At 39.9% G+C, this 23,592-nt stretch overlaps 1 protein-coding gene across 2 annotated transcripts; it reads right to left on the bottom strand.

Moving 5' to 3' along the window:
- Positions 1-653: 653 nt before the first annotated feature.
- On the bottom strand, positions 654-18,979 carry LOC105009249 (neurogenic differentiation factor 6-B). Of its 2 annotated transcripts, none has more exons than XM_020043623.3 (2): positions 18,915-18,979; positions 654-1,836 (listed from the first exon to the last, which is right to left on the bottom strand). In XM_020043623.3, exon 2 carries the CDS (start codon positions 1,822-1,824, stop codon positions 772-774), a length of 1,053 nt encoding a protein of 350 aa, XP_019899182.1. In that variant the 5' UTR covers positions 1,825-1,836; positions 18,915-18,979; the 3' UTR covers positions 654-771. The 2 variants fall into 2 exon arrangements, with proteins under 2 accessions (XP_019899182.1, XP_019899179.1); XM_020043620.3 differs by lacking the exon at positions 18,915-18,979 and adding an exon at positions 2,067-2,155.
- Between the last annotated feature and the right edge of the window lie 4,613 nt (positions 18,980-23,592).

Genomic DNA, 23,592 nt, shown 5'->3' with positions numbered 1-23,592 from the left:
AGTAAATTAACCCATCACATCCACATTTTCACATGACTGGTTGAAAACATAACAATACATTTGATAAGAACTTGTTACAGTCACCTGCTCTGTCATTTGTCTGATGTCACCATTAATAATTGACTGTATACACAATTAATGTCACAGAAATCACATTTTTTATTTGTAATATCTACATGTTTATTTGATCCATGTTTCTGGCATCTGGCATGGTCTGGTTCCCGCTCATTAAACTCATAGTTTAAAACTGAGACTTCAGTCGACTGTGTCTTTGTTGCATAGCTCAACTCATTGTTATTGCTAATACTGTGTTTACATTCAAACAAAAGGCAATATTATATTTACAGAAATTTAATGAAATCAAACATTTTTTTTTTTTTACCATATTCACCATATAATAACTTACATCTGAGGGGATCTCATCAACTTTCTATAATTATTCTGTAATCCCTTTTTATCTGTTAATTACTCAGTTATAGAATCAATATTACAGCAATTTTAAAAACAATACAATTGTTAACAATGAAACCATTGTCAATTGTGACAAACTTTGATTTATCTGTGTCAATAAATAAACAAATGTATACATAGATGACCTAAATCCAAAAAGAAATCCAAAAAACATAAGAATTATTAAAATGAACATTAATAAACATGAATATGAACAAAGGAATTAGTGTGATTTCAACACTTGCGTTGAAAGTGTGATTCCTCCATGGAATCTGTTTAAATGAATAGTAACCGAGGAACAGCAGCCTCCTAACAGCCCAATTAATTAAGGAAGGCTCCATTGAGCTCTTCCTGCTGAGTCCCTGCTGGGAAGGTCGGCCCGCTGGGCCGGAGGTGTAAGTCATAGGGGAACCGGTCCTCCGGCGACACCCGGCACATGGAGGCCTGGCTGATTGAGCTGCGGCTGGGCAGAGAACTGTACCTCATCATGCCGAAGCTCTTCCTGTACTCCGCCGGGTCGTCATGTTTCACCGAGAAGATCCCGTTAAAGTTCAGAGGAGGACTTATCTGTGCATCGAGGTGGTCCACTCCCCGGCCATCCTCAGGAGAGGTGTGGTTGTAGTGTGGGTCATACGGGCCACCGTAGCTGTAGTGCCGGTTGTGGTAGGAGGGCTTGGCACTGTCCGTCACCCTGCAGCCGTGTCCTGGGGGCGTACCCAGCTCTGCGCCTGGATAGGGGTACATGTTGTCGTAATTGGTCCTGCTGGGGTACGACACCTCTCCATTGTGGTCGGCGAGGAAGGAGCGAGCGTTGAGCTGCAGACATCCGGCCACCAGGTTGGTGGTGGGCTGGGACAGGCCTTTGCACAGCGTCTGGACGAACCCCAGCAGGTCGGGCTTCTTCCCTGCAGACAGGGTCTCAGACAGGGCCCAGATGTAGTTCTTGGCCAGACGGAGGGTCTCTATCTTGGACAGTTTCTGTGTCTTGGAGTAGCAGGGGACCACCTTCCGCAGGCTCTCCAAGGCATCGTTCAGCCCGTGCATTCGGCTGCGTTCTCGGGCGTTAGCCTCGTGTCGACGTACCTTAACCCTCTCCAGTCTTCCTTTAAGAACCTTCTTTTTTCTTTGTCCTCTCTTTCTGGGGAGCCCGTTATCATCTTGCTGGTTGTCGTCCTCCCTCTCCTCCTCCTCCTCCTCCTCCTCACCCTCTTTTTCTGACATGCTCTCCACCTCTCCCTCTCTCACCTGGTTGGACGTGACATTCAGGATGTGTCTCGGGTCTCGCTCCAGGTCTGGTAAACTCCCCCGGGGATAGTTGCTGCCAAACCGGGGTTCGCACGTCATATCTGCTTCTTCGTATGGTAGAGTCAACATAGTCCCTCCTGGCTGCAACACAGTCAACACAATTAAAGGTTAATCCGGTCACACTACGTAGCCTGCCAAAGTCAAACGATCATGTGACTGAGATGCGGTCTTCCTGGGAGGAGAGTCTTCAGAGATTACTAAAGTTATGTGCCTCTTTTGCCAATGTGGAATGTCTCCAACAATCAAGCATCAGCATCTCTGAATTCTTCTGTTATAAAAATATCCCTGTCATTTGGTGACTGAAGTATTACCTGCTGATAGACTCTGAGTCAAAGGGTGCCGTTCATCTTCTCTAGTAGGCCTCCCTTCTCTCTGCTCCACGCCACACTCTCTCTTCTGTCTTCTCTAGCTACCAAAATGACAAAATAATTCCTTTACTGCTGACTTTCTCTCCCCCACTCTCTCTCCCCCACTCTCTCTCCACGTTTCTCTCTTTTTCTCCACCTTGCTCACTCTCTGCCTCCCTCTCTCTCGCTTTGAGAAATGACACTCATGCCAACTACCAGAGCCGATACCCATGCCATCTGCCACTGACGTCTCGTGGCGGGGAGCAGTCACGTGTCCCCGTCCCGTGGGACCACCATCCCGCGCTGATCATCTGGCATCTTGGTAATGGGCACCGGGAGGCTGCATCAAACAGACGGCCAAGGAAGCAGAACTACTCACATCAACCTTTCCTCCATAAAAGAAAAATGGACAGATGCTTTGGGACATATAATATAAGACTACTGTCTCCGAACTGGGACATATAATATAAGACTACTGTCTCCGAAAGGGGACATATAATATAAGACTACTGTCTCCGAACTGGGACATATAACATAAGACTACTGTATCCGAACGGGGACATATAATACAAGACTACTGTCTCCGAACGGGGACACATAATATAAGACTACTGTCTCCGAACTGGGACATATAACATAAGACTACTGTCTCCAAACTGGGACATATAATATAAGACTACTGTCTCCCAACTGGGACATATAATATAAGACTACTGTCTCCAAACGGGGACATATAATATAAGACTACTGTCTCCGAACGGGGACATATAATACAAGACAACTGTCTCCGAACGGGGACACATAATATAAGACTACTGTCTCTGAACTGGGACATATAACATAAGACTACTGTCTCCGAACTGGGACATATAATATATGACTACTGTCTCCCAACTGGGACATATAATATAAGACTACTGTCTCCAAACGGGGACATATAATATAAGACTACTGTCTCCGAACTGGGACATATAACATAAGACTACTGTCTCCGAACTGGGACATATAATATAAGACTACTGTCTCCCAACTGGGACATATAATATAAGACTACTGTCTCCCAACTGGGACATATAATGTAAGACTACTGTCTCCCAACTTGGACATATAAGACTACTGTCTCCCAACTGGGACATATAAGACTACTGTCTCCCAACTGGGACATATAAGACTACTGTTTCCCAACTGGGACATATAATATAAGACTACTGTCTCCCAACTCGGACATATAAAACTACTGTCTCTAAACTGGGACATATAACATAAGACTACTGTCTCCCAACTGGGACATATAATATAAGACTACTGTCTCCCAACTCGGACATATAAAACTACTGTCTCTAAACTGGGACATATAACATAAGACTACTGTCTTCAAACTGGGACATAATATATAGTCCTACTGTGTCTGAACTGGGACATATTATATAGTCCCACTGTCATTATCATTATTATTCTTAACCGGTCTATATCATATATAACAAGTATATTCATGGTTAAACACGATTTACTATATTGAACAAAATTTGTGAAGCACTTTATGGATGCTTCCAAAATGTTGACCTTTTTAGGGAGTTTTTCCTAGCCACTGATATTCAACACTGTTGTTGTTTGCTCCTTGGGGTTTCAGGCTGGGTGTTTTGTAAAAGCAACTGCTGATGTAAAAAGGGCTTTATAAATACATTTGATGGATTGATTTTAATGATTAATGCAAAACAGAGTCTTTAGTCATTTGCCAAACTCATCATTTTGAATTTGATCCAACTGAATAAAAAATGCATAGCAGATTTTGTATCAAATATTTGATACATCCATAATGATCAATAGTATAGATACATCCATAATGATCAATAATATAGGTACATCCATAATGATCTATTATATAAATACATCCATAAAGCCGATTGGAAGGGCTGTCAACAGTGACCGTGACTTCGGGATGGTCAGCTTAAAGTTGTTTTACAGTGGATTTAGGAATTACAGCTCATTAATATTCATGGGCAAGTGTGGGCTATTCCTTCAATATTTCTTCATCAATCAAGCAGGTAAAAGGTCTGGAGTTGATTCCAGGTGTGGCATTCGCATTTGGAAGCTGTTGCTATGAACCCACAACCTACGGTCAAAGGAGCTCTCAATTCAAGTGAAACCGGACATCCTTAGGCTGCAAAAAAATTCTATCAGAGAGATCGCAGGATCATTAGGAGTGGCCAAATCAACAGTTTGGTACATTCTGAGAAAAAAAGAACTGGTGGGTGCTCTGCAACACAAAAGGCCTGGACGTCCCCTGAATACAACAGTGATGGGTTATTGTAGGATCCTTTCTGTGGTAAAGAAAAACCCCTTCACAACATCCAGCCAAGTTAAGAACACTCTCCAAGAGGTAGGCATATCATTATCCAAGTCTACCATAAAGAGAAGACTTCACGAGAGCAAATACAGAGGGTTCACCACAAGGTGCAAACCATTCATAAGCCTCAAGAATAGAAAGGCCAGATTAAACGTTGCCAAAAAACATCTAAAAAAGCCAGCCCAGTTCTGGAACAGCATTCTTTGGACAGATGAAACTAAGATCAACCTGTATCAGATTGATGGGAAGAAGGTTGATGAAGAAGGCTTGGAACGGCTCATGATCCGAAGCATTCCACATCATCTGTAAAACACTGTGGAGGCAGTGTGATGGTATGGGCATGCATGGCTTGCAATGACACTGGGTCACTAGTATTTATTGATGATGTGACAGAAGACAGAAGCAGTCAGATGAATTCTGAAGTGTATGGGGATATATTGTCTGCTCAGATTCAGCCAAATTCAGTGAAGTTGACTGGACAGCACATCCCTTAACAGAGGGACAATGACCCAAAACATCCTGCGAAAGCAACCCAGTAGTTTTTTAAGGCAAGGTAGTGGAATATTCTGCAATGGCCGAGTCAATAACCAGATCTTAACCCGATCGACTGTGCATTTCACTTGCTGAAGACAAAACATAAGGCAGAAAGAAACATGAACAAACAATAACTAAAGACAGCTGCAGTAAAGGCCTGGCAAAGCATCACAACAGAGGAAACCCAGCATTTGATGATGTCCATGTGTTCCAGACTTCAAGCAGTCATTGCCTGCAAAGGATATTAAAAATGAACATTTTATTTATTTGTCCAATGACATTTGAACCCCCATATGGGGCCTGTGTATGAAAATGGTTGCAATTCCTAAACATTTCATGAAATATTTTTGTTCAACCCCTTCAATTAAAGCTGAAAGTCTGCACTTCAATTGCATCTCAGTTGTTTCATTTCAAATCCATTGTGCCAAAATGATGAAAATGTAGTCATTGTCCAAATATTGGTTATGAGAGTACAAAAGTTAAGGTTTTAAATCGTTAAGTGCTTCCTGCACAGCTACTGGTTTTACAGTAATACTGATAGGTCTTGTTTTACAGTAATACTGATAGGTGTTGTTATACAGTAATTCTGATAGGTGTTGTTTTACAGTAATACTGATAGGTGGTGTTAAACAGTAATACTGATAGGTGGTGTTATACAGCAATATTGATAGGTTTGCTGCAGACTGACACCCATGGAGGCATAATGGTCCTAATGGCACCTGGCCAAAGCCACCCTGGGACACATCTGGCTGGGGACATGGCTTCCTGCACTTACCCCTTAGTCTCTGTTAAAACGGACACGCTGATACACACACACACACGCACACACACACGCTGATACACAAACACACGCACACACACACACACTCACACACACACACACACACACGCACACAAACATGGTAATGACCTTGTCACAAGGAGAATCCTTTATAATCAGCCTCCCTCTGACCAGAAATCACACCCTATTTCCCTCATAGTACATTACTTTAGTCCAGAAATCACACCCTATTTCCCTCATAGTACATTACTTTAGTCCAGAGATGACACCCTATTTCCCTCATAGTACATTACTTTAGTCCAGAGATGACACCATATTCCCTGTGTACTACACTACTTCAGAGCAGAGATGACACCATATCCCCTGTGTACTACACTACTTCAGAGCAGAGATGACACCATATCCCCTGTGTACTACACTACTTCAGAGCAGAGATGACACCATATTCCCTATATACGTCATTATTTTAAACCAGAGATGACACCATATTCCCTGTGTACTACACTACTTCAGAGCAGAGATGACACCATATTCCCTGTGTACTACACTACTTCAGAGCAGAGATGACACCATATTCCCTGTGTACTACACTACTTCAGAGCAGAGATGACACCATATTCCCTATATACGTCATTATTTTAAACCAGAGATGACACCATATTCCCTGTGTACTACACTACTTCAGAGCAGAGATGACACCATATTCCCTGTGTACTACACTACTTCAGAGCAGAGATGACACCATATTCCCTGTGTACTACACTACTTCAGAGCAGAGATGACACCTTATTCCCTATATACGTCATTATTTTAAACCAGAGATGATAGCCTATTCCATATACAGTATCCCTACTTCAGACCAGAGATGACCCCTTAGAATTTATTCACTTAGAATAAATACATTGAATCCTGTATGAACAAGCACTTACACACACACACACACACACACACATCTGATGAGTCAAACTCCCCATCTCTCTCCAATCACTCGACTGCACTAATTGCAAATGCAAATATGCAAATGTATATTAATTAATTACATCACTAATTAGTTCTCTTGTCTTTTAACAGTAATAAATCATAATATGGTTGAGAAAGAGAGAAATGGAGAGGTGACGAGAGAAAGAGAGAAATGGAGAGGTGACGAGAGAAAGAGAGAAATGGAGAGGTGACGAGAGAAAGAGAGAAATGGAGAGGTGACGAGAGAAAGAGAGGGGGGATAGAGACTGAGACGAGAGAAAGAAGATGGAGAGATTGAAAGACAGGAAGATTGAAAGCGAGAGAGAGGGAGGGAAGGAGGGCGAGGTGGAAAGATCAACAGATGGAGAGAATGAGAGAAGGAGAGAATGAGAGAGGGAGAGATAGAGGGAGAGATAGAGAGGGAGAGATAGAAAGAGGGAGAGAGGGAGAGATAGAGAGAGGGAGAGATAGAGAGAGGGAGAGATAGAGAGAGGGAGAGATAGAAAGAGGGAGAGAGGGAGAGATAGAGAGAGGGAGAGATAGAAAGAGGGAGAGAGGGAGAGATAGAAAGAGGGAGAGATAGAGAGAGGGGTCAGAGGGAGAGATAGAGAGATAGAGAGAGGGAGAGATAGAGAGATAGGGTCAGAGGGAGAGATTTCTTTGCCAATTTATAAATTCATCTTTCATGGATTTAACTGTCATCACTGTGTCCCATTCAACATATGTCATGTTAACTGAATGTTTTGTTTTACAGTCCCTGGCACTGCTGTTTTAATCAACACACAAGCTCTCAAAGACACTGAGGCTGCGCATGGAATTATTCCACTGGGTAGACACGGTTGTCAATAATTTCACCAGACAAAGGACCCTATTGTCAATAATTTCACAAGACAGAGGACACTATTATCAATAATTTCACCAAAGGACCCTGCTGTCAATAATTTCACCAGACAGAGAACACTATTATCAATAATATCACCAGGCAGAGGACACTATTATCAATAATATCACCAGGCAGAGGACACTATTATCAATAATATCACCAGGCAGAGGACACTATTATCAATAATATCACCAGGCAGAGGACACTATTATCAATAATATCACCAGGCAGAGGACACTATTATCAATTATATCACCAGGCAGAGGACACTATTATCAATAATATCACCAGGCAGATGACACCATGGTCAATGATATCACCAGAAAGGTCTTCTGGAGCAGGTTAGTATATTTTAATCTCATGTTCTGTAAACACAGCAATAAATGTGAATGGTGAATCGCAATCTCCCAGAGCACAATAATTACAGCCATGTAGTCCATTGTTCTAATGAGAGTATTGAGGTTATAATGCTATGCTAATCTCATTGTATTCGTTTGGAGGGTATAGTGCTATGCTAATGTAAATCTGATTGCATCAGTCTTCTTGAGGATATAGTGCTATGCTAACATAATTGTATTAGTCTTCTTGAGGATATAGTGCTATGCTAACATAATTGTATTAGTCTTCTTGAGGATATAGTGCTATGCTAACATAATTGTATTAGTCTTCTTGAGGATATAGTGCTATGCTAACATAATTGTATTAGTCTTCTTTAGGGTATAGTTCCATGATAATGTAATCTAATTAGTCTTGAGGGTATAGAGCTATAGACATTGTTGAATTCTACATGTGTGATAATCTAATTGTATTAGTGATTACAGTATCTGGGATGTGTAGTCCTTGCATCTGGGATGTCCAGTTAGTCCAGCAGTGAAAGATGTGTGACATGGTTCTGAAGTCCTCCATCTGTGTTGTTCTAGCAATTACAGCCACATATGGCGCTGCATTGTTTCACAGGACTGCTGTTATCTAGGTTGACAGGCATCTCATCATACAGTTGTTCATGTGCTGTAATACAATGCACAATACAAATGTACAATACAAATACAATGTTGTATTTAAAATCTTATTGTGCTAAGCAGCATTTACTTCCATCAGAAGTATGATCAATAATTGTTATACAGTATGTTCAAGTCAACCCCCGACATATTTAATATAACAACTTTTACACTATACCACAGGGAATTATCTAACTATGTTTTTCACTTCTGTGTCTGTGGCAGGCTGATTATAAAGACTCCTGTAACATTCATTGTCAGTTCGTAGTCAGTCAAGGTCTGAAACTGATACTGTATTTTACTTAAAACAAGCTTGGAGAGTATCAAACAATTCTGTAACCTACGTGTGGGCCACACATTTTAGTCTTTTCTGTGGAAATATTACTATGGAAATATGTCGCCTGTCTACCATTGTCCTGCTGGCAATCATTGCCACTGCCCTCTTTTCAGGTAAGACAACATGTTATTTTTGATGTTTCCTTTTGAAAGAACAGAGGAAAACATTTTACACTATATATATGTATATATACACATATATAGTGTGAAATAAAAGTTATAGAAATAACAGCAATGTCCAAGTTCCATCTCACATTTTATGTCATGGCATATTTGGGTCTAACATTTTCTAATTGATCAGTTGTTTTCTGTTGCATTGATTGTTCACACATGAATGAGTTGTGAATCCTTTGCGTTTGTCTTTGGAGTCTGTTTTTGGTGGCAGTTGGCATAATCAAACATGAATACTAAGGAGCTGCTTATGAAAGAAAAGAAAGCAATTTGGATTCTAACAGAAAATAGGAACTCAATTAAAATCATGGCACAAAAGGGCATAGAAAAATCAACTGCTTGGAATGTCCTGAAAAATAAATAAGCCACTGGTGTCTTCAGAAATCAGGAATTGACTCTGATTGTCATTGCTAACAGATAAGTAGCCCAGCATAGACCTGAGTGACTTGACTTGGCAAATCTGGTCCCTGCAGCTCACATGGTAGAGCATGTTCATGGTAGAGCACGTTCATGGTAGAGCACGTACATGGTAGAACGTTCATGGTAGAGCACGTACATGGTAGAACGTTCATGGTAGAGCACGTTCATGGTAGAGTACGTTCATGGTAGAGCACGTTCATGGTAGAGCACGTACATGGTAGAACGTTCATGGTAGAGCACGTTCATGGTAGAGCACGTTCATGTTAGAGCACGTTCATGGTAGAGCACGTACATGGTAGAACGTTCATGGTAGAACACGTTCATGGTAGAGCACGTTCATGGTAGAGCACGTACATGGTAGAACGTTCATGGTAGAGCACGTTCATGGTAGAGCACGTTCATGGTAGAGCACGTACATGGTAGAGCACGTTCATGGTAGAGCACGTACATGGTAGAATGTTCATGGTGGAGCACGTACATGGTAGAACGTTCATGGTAGAGCACGTTCATGGTAGAGCACGTTCATGGTAGAGCACGCTCCTACATGTAGTAGGAAGTGTTTGCTTAATTTAACTGTTGATCTGTTGTTGTTGTCTTTGTGGAATTCATTGTTGGGCAAAAAAAGCTGTTTGTTCTTATTCAAAGATGCATATTTTCATTTTCTTCTACAGTTGATCCTCCAATGCAGCACTCATTAACACTGAGGTGCTGCGCCGGTTTACATTTTTTTATTCAGACTGGGGCACAACTCTGGTTTTAAAAACTCATTCGGACTGGGTCACAACTCTGGTTTTACAGTCTGTCCCTATATAAACAGGTTATAATGTTATTATCATGGTTGTTCTACAGTCTGTCAATATATAAACAGGTTATAATGTTATTATCATGGTTGTTCTACAGTCTGTCCCTATATAAACAGGTTATAATGTTATTATCATGGTTGTTCTACAGTCTGTCCCTATATAAACAGGTTATAATGTTATTATCATGGTTGTTCTACAGTCTGTCCCTATATAAACAGGTTATAATGTTATTATTACGGTAGATCTACAGTCTGTCCCTATATAAACAGGTTATAATGTTATTATCATGGTTGTTCTACAGTCTGTCCCTATATAAACAGGTTATAATGTTATTATCATGGTTGTTCTACAGTCTGTCCCTATATAAACAGGTTATAATGTTATTATCATGGTTGTTCTACAGTCTGTCAATATATAAACAGGTTATAATGTTATTATCATGGTTGTTCTACAGTCTGTCCCTATATAAACAGGTTATAATGTTATTATTACGGTAGATCTACAGTCTGTCCCTATATAAACAGGTTATAATGTTATTATCATGGTTGTTCTACAGTCTGTCCCTATATAAACAGGTTATAATGTTATTATCATGGTTGTTCTACAGTCTGTCAATATATAAACAGGTTATAATGTTATTATCATGGTTGTTCTACAGTCTGTCCCTATATAAACAGGTTATAATGTTATTATCATGGTCGGTCATTCTAGTTACTATCCCTGTATGAATAGTGATTAATACACTGATTGATAATTTTACTGTCTTTTCCTACCAGCATAGCATATGTTTTACGAGAATATGGATATTTCTTAGCATTTTCTACATTTATGTGTTTTTTTGAGAATCCGTTTTATTTGCTTTCAGTTTTGGGGATGAAAATGCCCTGTAATTTGGCATCATTCTTCCAGTTTCAGAGACAATGCAGATTTGTCCCTGGAAACAGATCGGACTGTGGAGGCTGAGCCAGGCTGCCGTCAGTCTTTATATCTCTACCATAATCACTCTCGCCCCATCTCTGCCTGAATTAACTCATTTACAATCTGACAATAGTAATTTGTAACCTTAATTTTTCTATGCAGTCTCCATATGACAAAATCTATTTTTTAAAGACGGACTTGATTGTAATTTACTTTTTACACATTCAGACAGAATACTGCAAATAACTGCAACAATTTCTCTTTCACACTTGTGAAGGGAACAGCAGGTGGGGTGGTGCATATGTCTGCATGACAAGGTGTATGAGAGGGAGGCAGAGAAGCAAAAAATAAAAAACTCTAGCTAATATCACAAGTTTTGTTTGTCAGGTGAAATTCTGAGCGTCTGTTCCTCCTCTGCAGGCGTATCTATGGTGATAATTGAGCTTGGAAATATCTGAGGGCAGTAGAACATATTGGTAACAGAATGTGTAAATACATTTTTGCTGATGATGTCACTGACGCCTTTCTATATCCCAGTGACATGCCACAGGGTTTTAAGACAGGTCTGTATGAAAGTAATGTGTGCCCAGCACTCATACGGTGAGTTACAGCAGCATTGGGTTGTAGTTTCAGTCTACCTACCAGATTTGGGCTGTGACAAGCCCAATGCAGGGTGTTATGCTTCTTCTATGTGTCTAATGTGATCACACAGTCGACAGGAGGTTAAGAAGGGCAGCTCTGTTTCCACCTCATATTACAGAAGGTGTGAGCAGAGTGTCTTCTCTAGAGAGCCAGGTCTGCCTGCATGTGGTGGCCTGTCTATATAATCAAGGCCATGCTCACTGAGTCTGTACATAGTTGAAGTGTTGAAGCACAGTGGCTAGGAAAAACTCCCTAAAGGGGGCCGAAATTTAAGAAGAAACCTAGAGAGAAACCAGGCTCGGAGTGGTGACCAGTACTCCTTTGGCTGTGCCAGGTGAACATTTAAAGATTACAAGTTCATCTCATCTCATCTTCATCCGCTTATCCAGTATCGGGTCGCAGGGACAGCAGCTCCAGCAGCGGACCCCAAACTTCCCTTTCCCGAACCACATTTGCCAGCTCTGACTGGGGGATCCTGAGGCGTTCCCAGGCCAGTGTCGAAATATAATCTCTCCACCTTGTCCTGGGCCTACCCCGAGGTCTCCTCCCAGCTGGACGTGCCTGGAACACCTCCCTAGGGAGACGTCCTGGGGGCATCCTTACCAGATGCCCGAACCACCTCAACTGGCTCCTTTCGATGCAAAGGAGCAGCGGCTCTTCTACGAGTTCCTCACGGATGACTGAGCTTCTTACCCTATCCCTAAGGCAGAATTTAGGGATTACAAGTTGTAATAATTAATAAATGCATTTGGGCAGTGTCCAGAGTCTATAAAACCCAATCCAGGTGAGAAGCATGACCAGATGGACAAGGACAACCAGGGGGAGAGGGGCTGGTCAGCAGACTGGCAGCTAGAATCGTCAGGTATTGGTTTGCTCTGCAACACAACCAGGAGGACTTGGGACAGGGACAGCAATGAGTCTTTCAAGCCTGGTCCTCCGGAGGTGTTGAAAGCCTGGCAGGAGAAAAGTAAAATTTAGAGAGTGCATTCCTTAGATTTACAAGGGAGAAGGAGAACTGACCCTACTCACCCAGGACAATAATATAGCTGTGTAAAACCATGGGGCTGATAGTCCTAATTCAGCGTAACATCCACCAAAGTCCTATTTCAGCCCTAAATCCACCAGTCCTAATTCAGCCCTAAATCCACCATAGTCCTAATTCAGCCCTAAATCCACCAGTCCTAATTCAGCCCTAAATCCACCATAGTCCTAATTCAGCCCTAAATCCACCAGTCCTAATTCAACCCTAAATCCACCATAGTCCTAATTCAGCCCTAAATCCACCATAGTCCTAATTCACATTAAGATTAGATTAAACTTTGTCACTGAACAGTATAAGTACATTACAACAAAATTACAACAATTGTAGTCCTAATTCAGCTTTACATCCATTATATTCTGTCACAGAGGGTGCAGAAGGAACAGACTTGAGACACAGGTGCAGGCTCAGGTGTAGGTGGTGTATTGATCGCACAGGCTGAACAAAAGGCTACAGAGGGCAAGGGTCCAAAACAACAACCTAGCCAAAATAAATGGTAAAACAGGATAAGGCTAAAGCATCTTAACAACACTGAATGCTACCAACAGAAAAGGCTAGAGAACAGAACTCACCTAATACACTATCAAGACATAAGAAACAGATATTACCTAATAAACTATTAGAACATAAGAAACATATATTACCTAATAAACTATTAGAACATAATAAACAGATACCACCCTGATACACTATTAGGACATAATAAACAGATACCACCTAATACACTATTAGGACATAAGAAACAGAACTCACCTAATACACTATCAAGACATAAGAAACAGATATTACCTAATACACTATTAGAACATAAGAAACAGATACCACCCTGATACACTATTAGGACATAAACAGATACCATCAAATACACTATTAGGACATAAGAAACAAATACCACCTAATACACTATCAAGACATAAGAAACAGATACCACCTGATAAACTATTAGGCTAGAAGACTAAGAACTAAAGCACAGCAAGTAGACTGTAGCACTTACATTGCCCAGAAGCACACAGCTGACTGCAAAACAGTACCACTCCATGAACCAAAGAAAAGCAAGCACAGAAATAACAATCATAATTACCAAAACATAAAACACCTGTGAGAACTGGCACACCTAACTGTGTGCAGGGTTCGTTTGCTGTGGGGAACTGTCCAAATGGGGACACCAGGGTGATAGGAGATCAGAAGACCAGTGGTCATCTGCCATGTCTAACCTTGTAGTCATGGCAGATAGTATTCAAATCTTTGGGGATTTCAATATTCTTATGGAAAAGTCCAATGATCCTCTTCAAAAAGCCTTTGAAGCCATAATTGACTCAATGGGTTTTATCCAACATGTCTCAGGTCCAACACATTGCCACAATCACACCTTAGATTTACTCCTGTCACGAGAAATAGATATTGTAGATCTAATAATTTTCCCCAAAAATCATGGATAATCGGATCAGTCTTATTACATTTACCGTTAAAACAAGAAACAACAAGAAGCAAACAATGAGTTTCAAAAGCCATACTATAAATTCTCGGACTACAAATAGATTTATTAATATTTTTCCAAGCTTGCTCATCAAATTGAGGATCTAAACTCAACACTGCGAAATACTTTAGATACGTTTGCACCACTAAAAACTAAAGAAATACGCAACAAGAAACTTGATCCCTAGTACACAGACAATACTAGAGCACTCAAGCAAGCCTCCAGAAAATTGGAGCGAAAGTGGCGCTCCACCAAGTTGGAAGTATTTAGACTAGCCTGGATAGACAGTACACTACAATACTGAAAATCACTCACGTCTGCTCGATCAGCTTATTTCTCCAACCTGATTGAGGTGAACAAAAACAATCAAAAAATATCTCTTTGATACAGTTACAAAGTTAACAAAAAAGCAACACTCAACAAGTGAAGTGGGTCTTCACTGTAGCTGTAATGAATACATGAACTACTTTGATGAAAACTCATCACCATTAGAACACAAATAACTGACTCCTCCTTAAATAGTTATAGTCCCCAAAATCTCAGTTGTCCTGAGAATGTCCTGAACCTCCCTGACCAGGTGTCAATGGGAACACTTGAATTTTTTGATCCCACTAAATTTATAATTTGTACTAAACCCCACAAATTCTCAGCTAGACCCGATTCCAACAAAATTACTTAAGGAGCTATTTCCTATGCTAGGTCAGCCAATGCTGAACATAATAAATTGCTCCCTTTCCTCTGGATGGGTACCAAACTCACTAAAAATAGTGGATATTAAGCCTCAAATTGAATCTGGATCCCGACATATTAAACAATTATAGGCCAAAATCGAACCTCTCGTTCCTCTCAATAATCTTAGAAAAATTTGTTTCCCAACAACTGAATGCCTTCCTAAAGACAAATAACCTTTATGAAATACTCAAGTCCGGTTTCAGATCCCATCATAGTACTGAGACTGCACTCCTGAAGGTAACAAATGACCTTCTAATGGCCTCAGACAAAGGTTCCGCATCCGTCCTGTTGCTTCTTGATCTTAGTGCGGCTTTAGACACTACTGATCACTTCCTTCTCTTAGAGAGACTGGAAACCCATATTGGGCTATGTGGACATGTTCTAGCCTGGTTTAAATCTTATTTATCTGAAAGATATCAGTTCGTTAGTGTGGATGGCATATCCTCTGACAAGTCAAAGGTATGCTTTGGTGTTCCTCAAGGCTCAGTTCTGGGACCATTATTGTTCTCACTATATATGCTGCCTCTGGGCGATGTAATCAGAAATCACAATGTACATTTTCACTGTTATGCTGATGACACACATATATTTCAATGAAGCCCCAAAATCTGTTACTTTGGAAGCATGCGTTTCAGATATTAGGAAGTGGATGACAGAGAACCTTTTGTTTTTAAACTCAAGACAAACAGAAATGCTCATTTTAGGACCCAAGAAACAAAGAGCTTTATTGGCAGATCTCACTGTGAACCTCGAAGGCTGCCTGGTCGTAACCCAAAAAACTGTAAGAAACCTTGGCGTTACCCTTTGAACTTTGAACACATTACTCCAGTACTAGCCTCTTTACACTGGCTGCCCGTTAGGGTTAAGGCTGATTTTAAGGTTTTATTGTTAACCTATAAATCAATACATCGACTTGCTCCTACTTACCTCGCTGAAATGATCCAGCCATATATACCTACAGGCCTTTTAATTGTACCTAGAATTTCTAAACAAACAGCTGGAGGCAGGGCCTTTTCTCATAGAGCTCCACTACTGTGGAATGATTTGCCAACTAAGGTTAGAAATGCAAACTCAGTGCAAACTTTAAAGTGTCTACTAAAGACTCATCTCTTCAACATGGTCTATGATTAGGTGTAGTCTGGCCCAGGGGCTTGAAAGGTGACCAGAAAGGCATGATACTGTGCACCCTTGCTGTCTTGCCAGGTGGGCTCTCATCGCCACTGGGATCCCCTCCCTCCAATGCCATTCGGGGGTGGAGTCACTGGCTTGTTGTTGTCTCTCTGTTGCACACTTGTGTAATTGGGCTGTACTCTGCTGGCAATACTCTGCCCTCTTTCAGGTTGGTTGCGGTTGGTGGGTGTCCCTTTGGTTGATGCCTGGCAATGTGGGTGGACTGACTTACTGCCTGTTGGGCCCTGTACGGGTCCTCCCCTGGATAGGGCCACAGTGTCACTGGACCCCCCTGTCACAGCCCCAAGGTTGAGACAGATACCTGATCAAGACGATACCCGACGATTTCAGCTGCCACTGTGCTGACACCTCCCTCCTCTCCCATGTTGTTCCTGTACTTGTCCACCTGGTCATGCTCCTGACCTGGACTAAGTTTAAATAGACTCTGGACTCAGCCCACATGCATTTATTAATTATTCCAATTGGACTCTTAATATCTCACCTGGCACAGCCAGAAGAGGACTGGTCACCCCTCTGAGCCTGGGTCCTCTCTAGGTTTCTTCCTAAATTTCGGCCTTCTTAGGGGGTTTTTCCTAGCCACTGAAATTCAACACTACTGTTGCTTCTTGGGGTTTAAGGCCGGGTGTTTTGTAAAAGCACTTTGTGACGACTGGTGATGTAAAAAGCGCTTTAAAAATACATTTGATTGATTGATTGATTTGTGAACCTGAGAACTGGGAGAACTACTGGGGGCGACATATTCCTAATTTAAAATATAAACTGTCATCTGGTTATTTTTCTTATTTTGGGAGAGTTTGGTGAGTGGACCTCACATATCACAACCGGCACCATGTATATCACATCACATCTCACAACCAAAACCATGTATATAACATCACATATCACAACCAGAACCATGTATATCACATCACATTTCACAACCAGCACCATGTATATCACATCACATTTCACAACCAGCACCATGTATATCACATCACATCTCACAACCAGCACCATGTATATCACATCACATCTCACAACCAGCACCATGTATATCACATCACATATCACAACCAGCACCATGTATATCACATCACATCTCACAACCAGAACCATGTATATCACATCACATATCACAACCAGAACCATGTATATCACATCACATCTCACAACCAGCACCATGTATATCACATCACATATCACAACCAGAACCATGTATATCACATCACATCTCACAACAAGCACCATGTATATCACATCACATATCACAACCAGAACCATGTATATCACATCACATCTCACAACCAGAACCATGTATATCACATCACATATCACAACCAGAACCATGTATATCACATCACATATCACAACCAGAACCATGTATATCACATCACATATCACAACCAGAACCATGTATATCACATCACATATCACAACCAGAACCATGTATACCACATCATATAGTGCAACGGATTCTATTAATTATTTGAGTATTTGTAGCGTCCTGAAAGTGACTGAGTTTTATCTTCTTTTTGATATCACAGAAGGCCTTATTTCATTTTGGGTAGGGGTGGTTTTTGGCAAGTACTTTGCGATACGATATTTATCACGATACACGTTACGATTCAATACATCACGATTAATCACAATATCACAACTGAATCACGATACTTAATGAAGTGCTAAAGAAAACCTCAAATAATATTAGGCTATATACTTGAATGGACAATCTTTAGCTAATCCCCATGGGCAACCCCTAATTAAAAAATAACCACTCAACTTGAAATGACTTAGAACTTCTAAATGTAACCCTTTAGAACCCAATAGAATTCTAGAACGCTGCTGTTGATTACTGAAAATTCTCAAATAAATCATATTTTCTCACACATTTCAAACAAACAGCACAAAAACCAAATTACAATAACAAGTTAACTTTGTTTTAATGAGCACGTACTCCTCTTTAATTTGACAACACATTCATGTAACTTATAATATAATTTGTTTACTCCCATTAAAAATCAATAGAAAGTCTGCATAAAACGATATTGCTAGGAGATTGAGACAGCAGTCAAATTAGGTCCGTACAACTAATATGATCATAATAAAGTAAGCACAAGGCAAATTTCAAGACATACGGGTTTTTATAAATGATAAGAAGTATGTGGCGACCATCTTTTATGCAGGACATCATCGCGATCATGTGACAACGTCGTTCAGCGAAGCACAACATTACTGCTTATTGGCTAACTAGTGAAAGTATGAGCTTGTTGCTGCACAAGCGAAACATTTGCGAGCACATAACTTTATGTTAGTCTGACTGACGAAACAAACCGGACAATTAGTTTAGTCTAGATAGCAATGGCATTTTCCATTTGAATGAATTCGGAAGAAACGCGAGAAAACAACCAATTAGACAGCCGGATACACAGCTAATGCAATGCTTTCCATTACAAGACTGAGCAAGCAACTCTCCACAGCTGATGTGCTTGTCTATCAAGTTATCACGACAGGGTTGCTGTCATCTAAAAGATACTACCAGCATTTCTCAGTATAAAGTATGGACAACACAAAACTTATAGCCACAGTTTATTTCTTACTTACCTCGACATTATTATCGAAAGGACGTTTCTAACCTCATATCACCAAACAACACGTGTACAGAAATGTTCTAACGTAAAAGTCATTACCGCTTTGGCGCGAACATTTTGAGTGAATAAATTAATAAAACAAAGTAAAATGACAGCATACTGTTTTCTAGTTTCTTATTAATGACGAATACAATAACAGGATTTTAGCAGGTAGATTTTGTGATATATACACATTTATTATTGTTAAAGAAACACGTTTGTTCAGCGACCGCTACAGTAATTTAAAAGACGGCTGTCGACGGCATAATAAATAAATAAACATCGATCCTAGAGATCAGAATAAAGATACATTACTGTGAAAAAAATAATCGCGATTTTACATTAAATCGTTGTATTGGCACAGCACTAATATTGGGTCGTGCCAGAACCGGAAGTGTTTAATAGAGGCTAATTTCAATTTGTGTTTTGATAATGTTTTTATTTTGTTTGGTACACTATGAACACCACAGGTCTGTTTTTGTTGAAGGGTTTGGATTTTGTCCAGTACCTTGTTGAATGTGTTTGGTGAAACTAGGGGTTTGGGTAGTCAACAGTCTTTAACAGTCTAGTCTGTAATAGATTTTAATACTTTTTTGTAAATGATCTTCATCTTTTCTCTTTCCCTGTCTCTGTCTCTATCCGTGTCCCATACTGGAACGCTTGTAATGAAGTCTTCTGGACGACCCAGCTGAGGCGTGGGGGGTAGTGACATGGAGAGTCTGTGTGGGTGTGTTGTGAGTGCATGTGTGTGTGTCAAGTCATGACAAGGCAGGTATCCCCGGGCATCAATGCCAGCCTGTTCCGTCACACCTTACTGCCTTCAGAGATGCCCTCCAGGGGTCTGCGTTCATATGTTGTGTGTGTGTGTTTGTGTATGTGTAACAGTCTGTCGACCCAGGAGAGTTTCGACAGGTCAGGATCAGTGCCAAGAAATTCCTGTGTGATGGCGGGGTGTGTATGTTGCTGTGGTACACACACACACACACACAATCCCTGTCTCGGTCACATTCACGGATGAGATATGTATGTGTGTGTGTGTGACAGCTCAGCCCTATATCAGTATACATACAAGCCTGTCTAATACATCCATTCAACCTGTGTGTGTGTGTGATATATGTGTGTGTGTGTGTGTGTGACAGCTCAGCCCTATATCAGTATACATACAAGCCTGTCTAATACATCCATTCAACCTGTGTGTGTGTGTGATATATGTGTGTGTGTGTGTGTGTGACAGCTCAGCCCTATATCAGTGTACATACAAGCCTGTCTAATACATCCATTCAACCTGTGTGTGTGACAGCTCAGCCCTATATCAGTATACATACAAGCCTGTCTAATACATCCATTCAACCTGTGTGTGTGTGACAGCTCAGCCCTATATCAGTATACATACAAGCCTGTCTAATACATCCATTCAACCTGTGTGTGTGTGACAGCTCAGCCCTATATCAGTATACATACAAGCCTGTCTAATACATCCATTCAACCTGTGTGTGTGTGACAGCTCAGCCCTATATCAGTATACATACAAGCCTGTCTAATACATCCATTCAACCTGTGTGTGTGTGTGATATATGTTGTGTGTGTGATATATGTGTGTGTGTGTGTGATATATGTTGTGTGTGTGATATATGTGTGTGTGTGTGTGATATATGTTGTGTGTGTGATATATGTGTGTGTGTGTGTGATATATGTTGTGTGTGTGATATATGTGTGTGTGTGTGTGATATATGTGTGTGTGTGTGTGATATATGTGTGTGTGTGTGTGATATATGGTGTGTGTGTGATATATGTATGTGTGTGTGATATATGTGTGTGTGTGTGTGTGTGATATATGTGTGTGTGTGTGTGATATATGTATGTGTGTGTGTGTGTGATATATGTATGTGTGTGTGTGTGTGAAATATGTGTGTGTGTGTGTGATATATGTGTGTGTGTGTGTGTGTGTGATATATGTGTGTGTGTGTTGAGGGCACATGCTGGAAAAGTAGAGAACAATGTGCTCATTCATGTACGGTCACATACATGCCCCCACATCACACACACACTCCCTGCCATTGGACAGGCCATTAACAGCTCCATTCCACAGCAGAATGTAAATGAGTCGCCTGAGGCACAAATAGCATTCTATTCCCCATTTAGTACCCTACTTATACACCTAGTTCACTATTTAGTCTATTCCACTCGACACATACTTCCCTGTAGGGAGTAGGGGGTCATTGGGGAGATTGTTATTACCAGGGAACTGCTCTGCTCAGCACAGCCAGACAGCAGGAAGAGACTTCAATAACCCCCACTCATGAATATTCATGTTGAATTAGTTAATTAAGTTAATTATTCTGACGAAAATTCATTTGTCTTTCCCAAGGACGTTTCTGCACGGATTTTAACATGTTTTTATCGTTAGTCACGCTATGGGCTATTTAAAATCACTTAGAATCACGGTTAGAGAGACTAGCATAGATAGACCAAACAGGCAGATAGACAGATAGAACAGGCAGATAGACAGATAGAATAGGCAGATAAACAGACCAAGAAGGCAGATAGACAGATAGAATAGGCAGATAGACAGACAAAAAAGGCAGATAGACAGATGGAATAAGCAGATAGACAGACCAAACAGGCAGATAGAAAGATAGAACAGGCAGATAGACAGATAAAACCGGCAGATAGACAGATAAAACAGGCAGATCGACAGATAGGAAAGGCAGACAGACATATTCTACTGTTCTGTTAACACAATTCTGACTGATTATCTATTCTACTGTTCTGTTAACACAATTCTGACTGATTATCTATTCTACTGTTCTGTTAATACAGTTCTCATTGAATTCCTATTCTACTGTTCTGTTAATACAGTAGGGACTGATTATCTATTTTACTGTTCTGTTATTACAGTTCTGACTGAATTTCTATTCTACTGTTCTGTTAATACAGTTCGGACTGATTAGCTAGTTTACTGTTCTGTTAATACAGTTCTGACTGAATATCTATTCTACTGTTCTGTTAATACAGTTTTGATTGATAATCTGTTCTACTTTTCTGTTAATACATTTCTGACTGAATTTCTATTCTACTGTTCTGTTAATACAGTTCTGACTGAATATCTATTCTACTGTTCTGTTAATACAGTTTTGACTGATTATCTGTTCTACGGTTCTGTTATTACAGTTCTGACTGAATTTCTATTCTACTGTTCTGTTAATACAGTTCTGACTGAATATCTATTCTACTGTTCTGTTAATACAGTTTTGATTGATAATCTGTTCTACTGTTCTGTTATTACAGTTTTGACTGATTATCTATTTTACTGTTCTGTTAATACATTTCTGACTGAATTTCTATTAAACTGTTCTGTTAATACAGTTTTGACTGATTATCTGTTCTACTGTTCTGTTATTACAGTTCTGAGTGAATTTCTATTCTACTGTTCTGTTAATACAGTTCGGACTGATTAGCTATTTTACTATTCTGTTAATACAGTTCTGAGTGAATATCTATTCTACTGTTCTGTTAATACAGTTTTGACTGATAATCTGTTCTAATGTTCTGTTATTACAGTTTTGACTGATTATCTATTCTACAATTTTGTTAATACATTTCTGAGTGAATTTCTATGAAACTGTTCTGATAATAAAGTATTGACTGATTATCTGTTCTGTTAATTCAGTTTTGACTGATTATCTATTCTACAATTCTGTTAATACAGTTCTGAGTGAATTACTATTCTACTGTTATGTTAACACAGTTTTGATTGATTATCTATTCTACTGTTCTGTTAATACAGTTCTGACTGATTATCTGTTCTACAGTTCTGTTATCACAGTTTTGACTGATTATCTATTCTACTGTTCTGTTAATACAGTTCTGACTGATTATCTATTCTACTATTCTGTTAATACAGTTCTGACTGATTATCTATTCTACTGTTCTGTTAATACAGTTCTGACTGATTATCTGTTCTACTGTTCTGTTAATTCAGTTTTGACTGATAATCGGTTCTACTGTTCTGTTATTACTGTTTTGACTGATTATCTATTCTACTGTTCTGTTAATACAGTTCTGACTGATTATCTATTATACTGTTCTGTTAATACAGTTCTGACTGATTATCTGTTCTACTGTTCTGTTAATTCAGTTTTGACTGATAATCTGTTCTACTGTTCTGTTATTACTGTTTTGACTGATTATCTATTCTACTGTTCTGTTAATACAGTTCTGACTGATTATCTGTTCTACTGTTCTGTTAATTCAGTTCTGACTGATTATCTGTTCTACTATTTTAATAATACAATTCTGACAGATTATCTATTCAACAGTTCTGTTAAAACAGTTCTATATGAACATTTTATAGAGTGGCTCTTGAAAGATCTCTAAATGACCTGTCAAACTAATTTATGAAATAATGTATTATAATTATTTTCATGTTTGTGTCCTTCTTGCTCTTGCTGCATTGTTGGGGAATAGAAAGCATTTCCCACATCAGTGATGTTACAGATAACATTAATATGTAATTACTGATTCTCTTCTTTTGGTGTCGTTTTTGTACACAATTAATTCTTGAATACTTTTGCATTTTCAGTGTTGCTGTGAATTTGTCAAAGTTAACCCACTTTCTGTGACAAAATAAACAGTTTAATTCAATAAATCAC

The sequence above is a fragment of the Esox lucius genome, chromosome 3 (assembly GCF_011004845.1).
Source record: "Esox lucius isolate fEsoLuc1 chromosome 3, fEsoLuc1.pri, whole genome shotgun sequence".
In the NCBI taxonomy this organism is placed as follows: domain Eukaryota; kingdom Metazoa; phylum Chordata; class Actinopteri; order Esociformes; family Esocidae; genus Esox; species Esox lucius.
The sequence above is the reverse complement of the archived record's forward strand: the minus strand, read 5'-3'. Positions and strand labels throughout refer to the sequence as shown.

Excerpts from the sequence above, each read along its gene's own strand:
- LOC105009249 (XM_020043623.3), bottom strand. The coding sequence starts at position 1,824 with ATGTTGACTCTACCATACGAAGAAGCAGATATGACGTGCGAACCCCGG.